The following is a 13,229-nucleotide window of genomic DNA, read 5'->3' as shown; positions in this document are numbered from 1 at the left end:
ATCTAGAAATCGGCTATTCTTTAGTAACTGACCGAGATTTTTCTACAACAAAAAGTGTACTTTGGACAGTTTTTTGTTTTCGTTCAAGCTAACGAAGGGAACTCTTGGATTGAAAGGTAAATTATCTGTTTTTATATTGTAATAATTCTATTATTCATTTAAAATCAGATATATTGCGTTTTTCCCAGTGCTGTAAGGACAAGTTTTTCAGTTGCAACAATCATACTGCATTTTAACGCGAACTTGCTTCAGGTAGCTCCTTTCCGCCAATGTATATAAGAGTTAGAAAATAAAAAACAAACTTACACTCGAGGCTTAGCCTAAACGGGCGATTTATGTTGACATTGAAAAAACTGTGAATTAACTCCTTCCGTTAGCAATTACCTTTTTGCAGGAAGGGCAAGGACATACTGGCAGAGAATTTAAAGCTGTTCATTGACAAAAGAAGTACTTTCAATTATTCTTGGAGCAAACGGGAAAAAAAAATTACATTTCCGTGAGAATTTAGGCCGACAAACCAATCACCATACATATTTAGCAAGAAATATTTGATCAATTCAGAAATGAGGGAAGCACTGATGGACTATAAGTCAGGTCCTGTTTCAAATTTTAACCTCCAATGCTTGAATTGCGTACTGACTTGTGATATGTACCATCAATGTAAGCTATACATTGAAACAGACTTAGAAGAGCAGATTAGTTTTATTTAAGAGTACAACATGTGGGTCGCTCCCATGAAACTTTACAATCAGTTTCTTTAATTAAACCATTGACGGAATCACGTCTTAGGTAATTTATACGAATTATTTTTTCGCTTTACGACCATTTTAGTGTGATAGCACTAGTAACCGGTTCAAATGGCCAATTCAAGTGTACCAAAGATTTAAAATTTACTCCAGAGCTCACTGTGGACATAATATTGTACCATGGTCAGTATGTGTCTTTGGTCTGTTTTTTAGTCGTGTTATATTTGCCGAAATATAACAGAATTAAAAACAGAACTCGATGGTACAATTTCTTTCACAAAAAGCATACTCGAAAAGTTCAGTTCATAAGCTCTTTTATAGGGATTTTCGTGTTTAAAAGCCGAAGAGATTGAAAAAGGTATCATTATTTCTGCTTAAACGTCTAAGCATAAAAAATTGGTTGCATTAAACAAAAAGAATGGGGTACACTCGCGGTGTAAGGATATTAGCATTCTGCACTGTACCCTAAGACCCAGTAACACAGTGCGGTAAGTTCGTCACGGTTAACAGATGTTATAAATTTCCTTTCTTTCAGAAGTGACTACGTGCTCCAATGGAGCAATTATTTGAGCGACTGACGTTTGCTGTCCTCTTTGCACTGTGCACAGGTAACAGACATCATGTGTCATCAGTACATGCATGTTTGAGTTTTTCTCCGCGTTGCTAAGAAATTAGCTTAACCTTGGCCGTTCTGTTGACATCAGTGTATGTTTTGTTCGGCTTCTGTGCATCGCAACAAGAAGTTTCTATTACAATGAGGGCACCGGCGTGGCGAACGGGGAGGCATTTTCTTGTCGATTGTAGCAACGCTGTCGTCGCTATTTTTAGCGTTGTCCATGGTTAAAGCCCATTTTACAACTCGCCATGATAATATGACTCAACCGACAACGCTTTCAGCCGTTGGGAGTCCTTGTTGCACGAACTGACACTACTAAATAGGACCAGTTCATTTAACAAAACAAGCTCTGAATTTTTAGATAGTTAGTATTTCATATCACGATTTCTCTGTAATGACGAGCACTGTTTAATCCACCGCCCATGCATGGAACATTTTTCTAACGTATAGTGTATGCTGTGCTGTACCGTACCCCTCCATGGAATCATACTGCAATTATTGCAGAGGTTAAGCTTGGCATTTACAGCAAACGGCAAATGGAAAATATGAAAAGCTTTTGCCGACTGTCTTCAGCTGTTTGTACAGTAAAGTAAAAATATTTGTTTTTGCAGTGAATGGTTGGAGACGTTTTTCTATATATTCTTGTGTGATTTATTTAAACGGCATGCTTAACCTCTCATACATTAACGCAAAGCCGAAATAACATAAAAGTGTGCATGAAAAAGTAAGATGCAGAAATTGAACGCAGCTGATTCAATAGCTATAAATACACTTTTTTGTCTTTTTGCTGCAATATGCTCATCTGACTTCAGTTAAAACCTTCCTGTTTACATTAGCTATTTTTCCTTTAGTTCTGTACATTTTTGGATGTTGTAACCAAAGAGAAAAAACACGATTTGGGTTGAACATCTTCATACAGAGCACGTTAACATCGGCTAAAAAAGTTTCAGGATTTTTTAGTCGATGCAGTATTTGAATTGCATTTTACGCTCAAAACATGAACATCAGTACATGAAATCAACTAAAAACGTTCTGGCTCGATTTCAATCCAGAATCTTAAACCTTTGTCCAATATTAGGTGCATAGCACCAGGCTAACTGGTAAAATTTGAGAGATGACACGAATCCCAACACACTTATGAACCATAACATTTTTACTCTATAAAGCCCCGACCAAGCGATCGAAACATTTCAAAGCAACATATCGCAAATCATATTGTTGAGGGCAACATACTACATGTTGCGAGCGTTTGGCCACCCTGTTGCAACGTGTTACGACAATTGGGTGTTGTTGGCTCAAATTTGACCATTTTCAAACTTGAGTCAACAACACACAGCATAACGCAACACGTCGCAATAGATTGGCCAAAAGCGCACAACATGTTGCGCTCAACAATGTTGCGATACGTTGCGTTGAAATGTTGCGGTCGTTTGGTCAGAAGTTATGTTATATTCATCCTTAGTTGGAGAGAAAGTTTAACTTTTGTTCAAAAAGATCACTATCACGAAAGACCACCCACTGCAAGATTTATTGCCGCCAAAACGGTCAAGAATACTAAGAAAAAGGGGCATGAGTTTCAACTCCCCCAGATAAGACTTGAGAGATGCAAAAACTCGTTTATGAACAGATGTCTCTTTAAACTTGTGCAGATTTTAGATTGTATTCATCTTATTTACACACATAGATTTTAACTTGAAGATTTTAAACTATGTAAATTTTAAATTGTATTCATCTTACTTTCATTCACGATTTGATTGCAGACCCACGTCTCTGCCTGAAGTTTTTCAATAAGAAATAGACTTTATTCCTTCATAATTCAAGAACGCTATTGTATATTGAATTTATAGGGCTATGATTGTGATTAATGACGTGTGATGTCTTTCGCCATGCAAGATAAGCTTTCAATGTTTCAGGTTAAGATTTACTTTTATTATGTTCTCCAACAGGGCTTTGCACAGGAGAAAACGTGTCAGTCCTCCATTATCACGCGTCTGGTGTGATATTGAACCACAATTTCACAAAAGAGTTTTACACGCAAGACACGAAAGATTGTGGACCATGTCAAAATTTGACTAACAACATCAGGAAAGGGGTGAGTATTAATTAAGTATTCATGTCACCATTTGTTTTTGTACAGGTCTGCAAATGATCCTAGGACCGTAAATGATCCCCAAATTGGACCGCAAGTAATCCCAGACTGCAAATGATCCCCAAATTGGACCGTAAATGATCCCCAAATTGGAACGCAAATGATCCCGGACTACAAATGATTTCCATATTGGAACGCAAGTGACCCCGGACTGCAAATGATCCCCAAATTGGACCGCAAATGATCCTGGACTGCAAATGATCTCCATATTGGACCGCAAATGATCCCAACCAAAAATATGGAATGGCATGATGGCATGGTACAGTATCCCAATGCCATATTATCATTTGATACAGTTTTTCTTCCTTTTCATTGGCCGGGGGCCCATCACGTGACCTGCGAATAACTGCCATGCGTAATACCGTCTAAGTGTGTTTTGCTACAAAGTAATAATCTGCTCATGCGTAATTGAACTCGGTTAACAATTATTGGACGAGGTTGAGCAAAGTATCGTGATGTGCCAGTGGCGGGCAGATTACCTATTTGCTAATAATTGATCTGCGGGACACTGACAAATGACGATATTTTGCGATTAATTGCCTGTATGTTTAGGGAGGCTTAACAAAAAAAACGACACAAAATGCTTGTGAGCATTAAGAATACGTGGGAGGGGTGGAACTAGAGCAATAAAGTACAGAGCGAGCGTAACGAGGTCGGTGTGAAATGACCAGTTGATAACACAAAAGTACATTGATGAGCACAATGAATTTACGATATCACCCCCCTCGCGCGCCCCCTCTCTTTACTTTCTTTCTTTTCAATATTCATAGAACGTCTGTCACATTGATTTGTCTTAACATTGAATTGCAGTTCTGGAAGATGTTCGACTTTTTTGTGCGAGTCAACCTATTTAAAGATTCTTCACTGCTTAACAAGACATCTGAGGGTGTTTTCTTTGGGTAAAGAATCTTTGCTGTATACTGTCCTATAGTCTTGTTTCTTGAAATTTTCTTAAAAACGACTTTAGCTAACTATTGGTAATGTTAACACTGTTGTCATCCCCTTGGTAAATTGTTTCAAGTGAACATCATTAATACGGTTCCAAGACCTTCGGCCAATTGGCAAGAATGAGCACACTTTAGATGGGTCTAATTAATCTGATAACCTCTTACTTCTGTTTTACATCCTTTTCCCACCTTTCTATTTGATTTACTTTTTCCTAATTGTCTATTGTAATCTATCTATTATTAGTATAAATCTACTAGTGTTCTATCACGATTGTCGTTCTCTGATTGGCTACGCTACTCACTATCTATTCTATTTCAGTAGAATTCTACTAGTATACTAAGGCAATGGCTGCAATCTGATTGGCTGAGCTACTCGTATATCATCAGCCATTGGTATAAATCTACTAGCGTTCTATCACGAATGGCGTTCTCTGATTGGCTACGCCACTCGCTATCTATTCTGTTGTAGATAGTGAGTAGCCTCCGCTTCTTTGCGTTTTCGAAGTGTCTGTGAAGAAGATTTAGATAAAGTTTTGAACGACTAAAAGATTTATACTATATTTGCCAATTGGATTATTCGCTCTCGATTTCTATGCGTGATAGTAGTTGAAATCTCGAGCTCATAATCTAATTGTTAAGTATAAAAACGTCTGTAATCATGGTAATTAGATCTTGACAGATTGGCCCGCCTAGACTAACACTAGCTATCCGCGGGCCAATCTAATCTTTAAAATGCAAATTGAGGAACGAAAATAAAGATTGATTAAAAGATTGAAAGATGCTTTGAACGAAAGAAGTGAAATAATAAAAATTATATAATTATGGCTAAAGTAAGAGAAGCCAACCTCTCTCGTTTAACCTTTTTCTCTTAACATTGGATTATATTCTACAGACCTCCTTTACTTGGTGGCCAGGAAGTAAACACCACAGAGGAAACGGAAATTCCACCTGAACAGAAAAGAGAAGAAAGGTTAATATTACAACTGATGCTTTTTACTCGGTAATTTCCTCGCTTTACTGTGGTGGATACAGGATTTTAGAGGAGGGGGCCCGAGATACGAACCACTGAAGGCGGTCCCTGTAGGGCGATCCGGGGGCAGCCTCCCCCGGAAAATTTTCAAAATTGAGGTCCTCGGAAATGAGACTTCCTGCATTCTAAGGCCAAATCAGTGGGACAGAAAACGTTGCAGATTCATCCCATTAAGGATTGAATGCATATTCTAATATTTTTACAATTCCTGTGACTTTAGCTGTTTTAATTTGGGGGATTCGAGCGAAACCCCGAAATCTCCCCTAGATCCGCCACAGCTGTACTTAAAAAGAGGCTGGAATTGAAATGAACTGTGCTAATTTTTGTTCTCACAGAGGAATCTACTTTATTATGGTGATGCGATTGGATGTGAATGTGACTAATCCAGCCAGGAATCTTCACAACTTGAAAGCTATGATTCAAAACTCATGCTGGTTGTACCTCAGAACTGTCGTGCATTTTCAGCTCCATAACGAGGTTCTGTTAAACAGTACAGCGTTTAATTTTCAGGTGAGCAAAAGAGACGATGTTGCAATTTCTATCGAGATTACGAGTAACCTAATTGAATAGGACTAAGCAGGAGCCAGTGAGGTTAGGCAACGTCAGCGTTCGAAGCATGAAGCCACTTGGAAGAGTTGTCTTGCATACGGTGGCTGCGCCCGAAGTACGCGCGGCAGTCAGACCGAGCTGCCCTGCCGAAACGACTCGATAATAACCTTTTTGTTCACAGCTAGCAAAAATGAAGACAATGCTTAAGCTTCTTTGGCCTCTTCTAATATTTCACTCCAGAACACTGGGTTTGATTTGTGGAGGAGCAACATATATATTTTGTTCAAAATAACACAAATATTATCCTACCTGGCGACACTCGACGAGCTACGAGCGAATTGCCGGACGCGGGCGACCCATTTTCGGCGCGAAATTAAGAGCTTGGAGATACAAATTTTTAAATTATTTTTCACATTTTACAAACTGATAATGTTTTTGTAATTATAAACCTTTTTTGCAAATATACTTAGTCTGGACTTGAGCCGAAATCGGTGAGTTTCATATACGTTGTGCTCTTGGGCTAGTCGACATGAGTGGTAGTGACGAAATATATTCATACACATCATAAACATCATCATCATCGTCATCATCATCATTATCGTCATCATCATCATCATCATTATCATCGGACAAATAATGTAACAAGGCAAAACTTTGTTGAGATTGCTTGCAACCTCACTAAGGAATCCTATCCAGATGGGCAGTGGAAACTCTCCATCGATCATAATGGACCCAATCAATTTCCTTCCACTACTAAACCGTGCTTTCTCATTACTTAAGGAAATTCCCGAAGCACTGGTTTCTGACTATCTCAGCATTTTGGAGCAGAAGTTTGGTTTTACGTCCAAAGCTGTTCTACGTAAATACGATGACATCCCAGAAAGTCACCAGAAGGCACTGGCGATTATATCTTATGTTGGATGCTCTTTATCAGCTGTAGGACTGAGTTTAACGATTTTGACCATCGTCTTATCATGGTAATGCAACTGTGGCTCCCAAGTGTCCGTTTCTTCATACATATCCTTTATTAGAAGTGTCTGGTCATTCTGGCGCCAATGGCACTCATTGGGGACACAAGTTCTCAAGTTAAAACAGCTCTACTATAATTGATCCCAGACGGCTGTCGAAATGGCTTTCTTTTGCCGGTGCACACACCGTTGTTTCATTCACGGATTCAAAAAAATTGATCACGTGATGACGAATTTCATGTTCGTGGGATGCGTGAATCTTTCCTCGGGGAAGGAGCTTCACAGTTTGTTTCAAAGTTTGTTGACTTTCGCAATTTCTAGCAAGATACAAATCAAGTTATGTTACAGAGAAAAATTCGACAGATGCAACATCCATCGCATTGATAAGATTTTCCTCGAACTTGCTTCTCTCGAGGAATGTGCGCCAGCTGTGCTGCAAGCTGTAGCCAAGAGTTGTTTGTCATCGCCTCATCCCTTTTTTTAAACCGCGGCTGAAACCAACGTTGCGTGCGATGTCCTGAAAAAAGGTCATTTCAACAGACGTCTGGGATCAGTAGTTTATGATTGTTTTTCTGCCTTGAATCCTCATGCACTGATCACTTACCTCTGCAGGCTGCACTAAATTTTCCAGTATTCTGCATGCATTGCGTGCCTATGGCGTTGAACTTGTAGCGACATTGTTTACACTTTGATTTCCAAAACTAAAGTGTTCATTTTTCTAACCAACCACTAGTTGGACAATTCTTCTGTTTTTAGTTCTGAGAATACTAGACCACGGCAATATTGATTTCTTTGAAATTATGTCATTACAATACATTGAAGAAGAGTTGATAGAAAATAGATAGATAACGTGTAGGGCTTCCTTTTAACTTTGGAGTATTCGCTTCCTCTACGCTATGGGATAAAATTTGACGTGAAATGATATTTTAAAGACAAGATGCAAGAGATTATCGTATGTTCTTGATCATTATGCCTCGACATAAACAATGTTATGTCTTAACAGGGTAAGGGACTGAATCAAGAACAAAATGATCAGAATTCAGGGTCATGTCACTCTAGCTTCCCATTTAAACAGGTTCAGCACTTGCCCTCTTTGACTTTCAATACCCGACATCTGAAACTGTAAACTGCCTCCCACAGGAAGCTGCGCCGTTTACGTCAAAATCAGATTCTAGCTTACTTGTGTCTGTCGCTGCTGGCCGCCATCTTGTTGTTTACTTTTGGTATCAATGGCATCATGGATTCTGATGCACTGGACCTTTGTAAAGCCATGGCCGCCTTACTTCATTTTTTCCTGCTTTCCTCCATCTTGTGGATGAGTATCGAGGCGTACAACTTGTATCAAGACCTGGTCAAAGTGTTTGATACGACATTAATTTCACAGAACGAGTTCATGTGCCGAGCTGGAGTAGTGGGATGGAGTAAGTGACACATTTCGCTCACGTCAGTTATTAATGTGAAATAATTATGGCATCTACAACCCTGGTCAAAAGTGTTGGGACAGTTTATGGCAGATGACTTCACAGGTAGCCTCTGTTACGACCAAGACCGCGTAAGCCCGCCTACCCCCCTCCCCCCTGACAAAGTTGATAAAAATCTTGAAAACCAAAAAAAAACCCTTGATAATAGCTTCAGAATAGCCACGTCTCAAGAATTGTTTGCCTCCTAGAGCTGTCTTCTCCAACTAAAGTGACGATAACATAGATATTCACGTCTTATTCCAATAATAACGATTTTTTAGCAATCACGTTCACTTCCAACACAACTGTCTAACCACCTTCTATTGTCCTTTTTTCCTTTTTAACACCATCCGATCTACTCTTCAGAATAGCCTCATTTTCTTTCAACATTGCTCGGGGGGAGGGGGTCAATTATACTTGCTTCTATTCATCTTTCCCTAAAACGTCAAGGGCGTAGTTAAAATCGTGGGTTTCTGCGCGCAAAAGGGGAGGTGTCCCAACAACTTATGGTCAGGATTGTAGCACGATTTAATAACCAATTGATTCATCCCTAAACCCAATCGAAACGGGAAATGTTTAGCGATCAAACATTGTTTGGTGACCAAACGTTTTCCCGTTTGGATACCATGTCTGATCATGTTGGATCGTGTTTGATAAAATTTGAACGACGCCGAACATTTGATCAAACATTGTAAACATTTTGTTCGTTCAAACAGGTTTGATACCGTTTGGCCACACAGTACAACATCAACATGTTTGGTCACCAAACGATTTTTGATCGTGTTTGTGGCCAAACATTTCACGTTTGGACTGGACTTTAAGTATGCATCATCGAGTTATGAAGCACTTGGAAAGCACGAAAAAAGCTTAGAAGCACAGCTCTCCAAACTTCCCCAGTGTATCATAACTCAGATGATAAACATCTAAAGGCATGAATCAATTGTTTTAAAACATCGCCAACCGCAGTGGCTTTTTGCGAAGCGAAGTAAGCTTTACTAGCTCATGCCTTCAGAGCAGCTTTGCTATTTTAACATTTTATGTATGTTTGCTTTCAGTTGTTCCGGCGGTGATTGTGGTGATAACTGTTCTGGCGAACCCTGACTCCTACGGCTTTCACGTCATGGACAAGAACAACGGGACACTGTAAGTACATCTAATATTGTCTAGCTAAAATCAACGAAAATAGATCTTAACAAGCTTTAGCAATTCCTACAAATGACAAATCAGAGGGAAATACCCAAAGAATATGGTAGTTGATAACTCACTTAGAGCTGCGGGTCGGTATGAGGTGTTGGAAGTGATATGTCAAACACGAAAGACCGTGTTTGACCACAATTCCAACACCGAGAGTTGAAAAGAGAGTTGAAACACGACGCGCAACGTAGTAATTTTGACGAACTTCGAGGTGTTTGGAAATATGGTCAAATACTGACCTGAGTGTTTGATATATCTCTCAATCGAGACCAAAACTAAGGAGAAATGGAGATATAAAATCGTATGTCTATGCTATTTAAGATCAGATATCCAAACACTGTTACGGTCATGCTTTCCTTTGTTTAAACTTGATGAATTATCAATGCTGTTGAGAATCTCAGTTACCAGAAAATGTTGTAGTGATTTCTCAACCATCATGATCAATATAAATTTCAGCCCATTTCTCTGTCAGCTATGGGTAAAGTTTGCATTTCTCAGATATCAAGCACGAAGAAACAAATGTGGAATTAGAACGCGCCTTTTAAATTCACCGTTGAAAGTTGAAAAGTTCTTTCGGGTCAGGTTTTTGAAAACAATTATTGTGCAATACGTGTAAAATGTAAAATTTTATCTTAGCAAATGACGCAGTGCTTTTCTGTGCCTCGATTTCAGGTGCTGGATAGACGCTGGCGCTTTCTACGGCGCATTCCTCGCTCCAGTCCTCCTCGTCATGGTCATCAATGCCTTCATCTTCCTCGCCGTGATGAAAGAAATCTACAACATTCCGCCCACGTGCGAGAAGACCAACCGCCTGTCTCACCTCAGGGCGACTGTGTCCGTCTTTGTCCTCCTTGGACTCAACTGGTTGTTCGCTGGTTTGGCTGCTACTGTCGGGACACTGGTTTTTCATTACCTCTTCACGATCACTTGCTCGTTTCAAGGTTGGCTCATTTTTATTCTGCACGGAATTATCAAGAAGGATTTCCAAGAAGCTTGGCGCATACTCACAACGAAAAACCGCTTCGTGGAGATGATACGAAGCAGCAGCCTGGCCACCAAGACCATGAGTATTTCATCCCATAATTCCTCGTTCGCGATGCAGGGACGTGATAACCCAATCTCGTTGAACGGCTCGACCGGAGGGGATTCTGGGATTGAGATTCATGTAGGCTCCAGTATGTTGCGCATTAAATTCTCGAGTAAATCATCATAATTAAACTCATGAAATTTGACTGATTGTGATAGATTCACAATTTACGTTAAGAAGTGTGTCATATATTTTGAGACGATTAAGTACATAGCGAAGTCGTCTTCCTATGAAATTCACCCTGTTATCAACAAATCAAAATTGTAGAAAAACGCAAACTATTTAAGCACTGGTCAAATTTTAATCGGATTCAATCCATGTTGGCCTAGAAGGTTGGGTATTTTAAGAGAATGCTATTAAGCAGAAATGAATCTCAAGACAAGGTCCCTTTAAATATTTTGCTTAGTACAGAAAGTTATTATTTCTAGCCACGACACCATATCGTCAAAATTTACATTTTCACGGTTAGTGATTGACTTAACGGAGTTAGCGGAAGGCTTAACCCAGACTTTGAAGACATGAGCTTATAAGCGTAGTTATGTCAGGGTGGACTGGAATTCAAATTATTAGGCTCAATGTGGCTCATGTCAGACCGTCAGACTCTCCCTCACACCTCAGCTCGCACCATGTACGGTATTGTGGTAGAGGCCCACACGGTTTTCTTTCTCTCAGTCACACATACATGAGTTGTGCTACTTGGCTGTCTCAGCTCTTTAATTTGGCTTCGACTTGTTGGTAAAAACCATTTCAACTAACGTTGTAAAAATAGATCACTAATATTGATTTGCGTAACATTCAACAACACTGAAAGTTTTGTCGAAAACTGATCCTTTTGTTGAACTCAGATGAATCTTTGACGTCTTCAAAGTTCCCGGGGGGAGCAATATGAAAAGGTCGGGGATGCTCCTCGTCTCGCTTAGAAGTGTTAAATTCAAGGATTTTGTTCTCACTTGGAATGTCCTGGACAAAACGCCATTAATTTTAGTTGTCAAAGTATCTTTAAGGGTGCAATCGAAGTGATAGCAATTGAAAAACGCTCTCATTTGCATTTTTGCCCTCGATTTTCGTCGTTCTCTTCAGTCCGATCTACCAGCAGCCCGGGCTCCATTCCCTAACAGCAGCTGGTAATCAAACCTATTCCACTTTAAGTGATACCTTTTAGGAGTCAAATAAAGCTCGAGCTACGCCCGCATTAGTCTTTTTTAGGGGTTTGATTTAAATTTTTCGACGACCTTCCGCGACCTTTTCATATCGGAGTCCTCGCCCAACGTTTTCAAAGACTATTGTCTAGCTGAAATGGACAATAATTACCAATGATTTAAATAATAATAAAATGTCAATTCTAGTTTGATGACACTGATCAGCTTAATGTATAAGATATGATGCCACCGAGGCATGAAGAGTTTATTAAGGGTTGCACTCGTTCAGCTAGGTGAAAGATTAGGGTACTGAATGCATCATACAGTATAGAAGGTTTCGTTCGAGACGAGGCTGCCACATTTCAATATTTTTATTTTACGTATTTTAGACATCTTTGCGCTTTAGAGACGAATTTATATCGTCTGAGACGCTGATCAGTGCTCTGACTTTAAAACCACTTCCTTAAACCAAGACATTCCCTCAAGTATTTATGTAATATTTTTGTTTGCGAAAATATGTACGTTAAATTTATCAATAATAAATACAGTTAGTACATATAACAAGCACACTATGGGTGCCTCTATAAACTGATGCGCAATAGACATTTATTCTTCGTCAGGGGCATTTTGCAGAACGTCAAACGCACAACGCACAACGCCGAACACCGAATGCACTATTGCACTGTTTGCTGGCGGTTAGTTTCACTCGTGTTTGCTTGCGATACGCTTTCCTCTGCAACAAATGAACTAACTGCAAGCAGACCGAACAAGCATAAATGAAACTAAACTTAAGCAAACATGACCAACACGAGTGAAACCAACCGAAAGCAAACAATGCAATCGGCGTTCAGCGTCTTGCAAATTACCCCTTCCGTTTAGCCTTGTCATGATTTTGTTTCTTAAGTACCATATGATTATTAGAAGAATATCAAAGAACAGTGATTCCTTGCTTGCTGTGAAATTCTCTCACTGATTTTCTTGCATACGTACCGTGATCATGACAATGCAGTCTTTCCAAGTCAAGTGCTAAAATGATGTGCTAAAATGTGCCTAAGTACAAAAATGTGGTTTTGCAATCTATATATACCTCAGTGCAAGGAGGAAATTAAACGTACGTCATTATAACGCGGTCATTTGTTTTCTTAATTCTAATAATAACCTTAAGAAAGAAAGTAAATAAGGTTATCTCAGATGGAATTAATGAACATCTGAGACAGTTAATGATCACAACAATCAATCAATATTAAATCATAGCTTTATTTTAACATTTCCTAAAAGACGTTAAGCACGCACAAAAACAAGCTAACCGCAGAGGGAATCGAGAAGTTTTCTCGTCGTTCAGCT

The 13,229-nt window shown here is 39.4% G+C and overlaps 1 protein-coding gene across 2 annotated transcripts in view; it reads left to right on the top strand.

Annotated features, from left to right (window-relative positions):
* The window catches only part of LOC145482049 (cadherin EGF LAG seven-pass G-type receptor 2-like), a 32,266-nt gene extending 19,209 nt beyond the window's left edge, over positions 1-13,057 (top strand). Inside the window, exons 1-10 of one of the 2 annotated variants that reach the window (XM_081460627.1) lie at positions 8-116; positions 1,282-1,354; positions 3,309-3,454; positions 4,322-4,410; positions 5,351-5,428; positions 5,824-5,998; positions 6,818-7,014; positions 8,146-8,426; positions 9,521-9,608; positions 10,332-13,057. In XM_081460627.1, coding sequence (XP_081316753.1) covers positions 1,300-1,354; positions 3,309-3,454; positions 4,322-4,410; positions 5,351-5,428; positions 5,824-5,998; positions 6,818-7,014; positions 8,146-8,426; positions 9,521-9,608; positions 10,332-10,872 — 1,650 coding nt within the window. In that variant the 5' untranslated portion in view covers positions 8-116; positions 1,282-1,299 and the 3' untranslated portion in view covers positions 10,873-13,057. Of the gene's footprint in view, positions 1-7; positions 117-1,281; positions 1,355-3,308; positions 3,455-4,321; positions 4,411-5,350; positions 5,429-5,823; positions 5,999-6,817; positions 7,015-8,145; positions 8,427-9,520; positions 9,609-10,331 lie in introns of those variants that run through there. The other variant, XM_081460628.1, reaches the window with a different exon arrangement.
* Positions 13,058-13,229: the final 172 nt, after the last annotated feature.

The sequence above is a fragment of the Orbicella franksi genome, chromosome 3, assembly GCF_964199315.1.
Source record: "Orbicella franksi chromosome 3, jaOrbFran1.1, whole genome shotgun sequence".
Taxonomy (NCBI): Eukaryota; Metazoa; Cnidaria; class Anthozoa; order Scleractinia; family Merulinidae; genus Orbicella; species Orbicella franksi.
The sequence above is the reverse complement of the archived record's forward strand: the minus strand, read 5'-3'. Positions and strand labels throughout refer to the sequence as shown.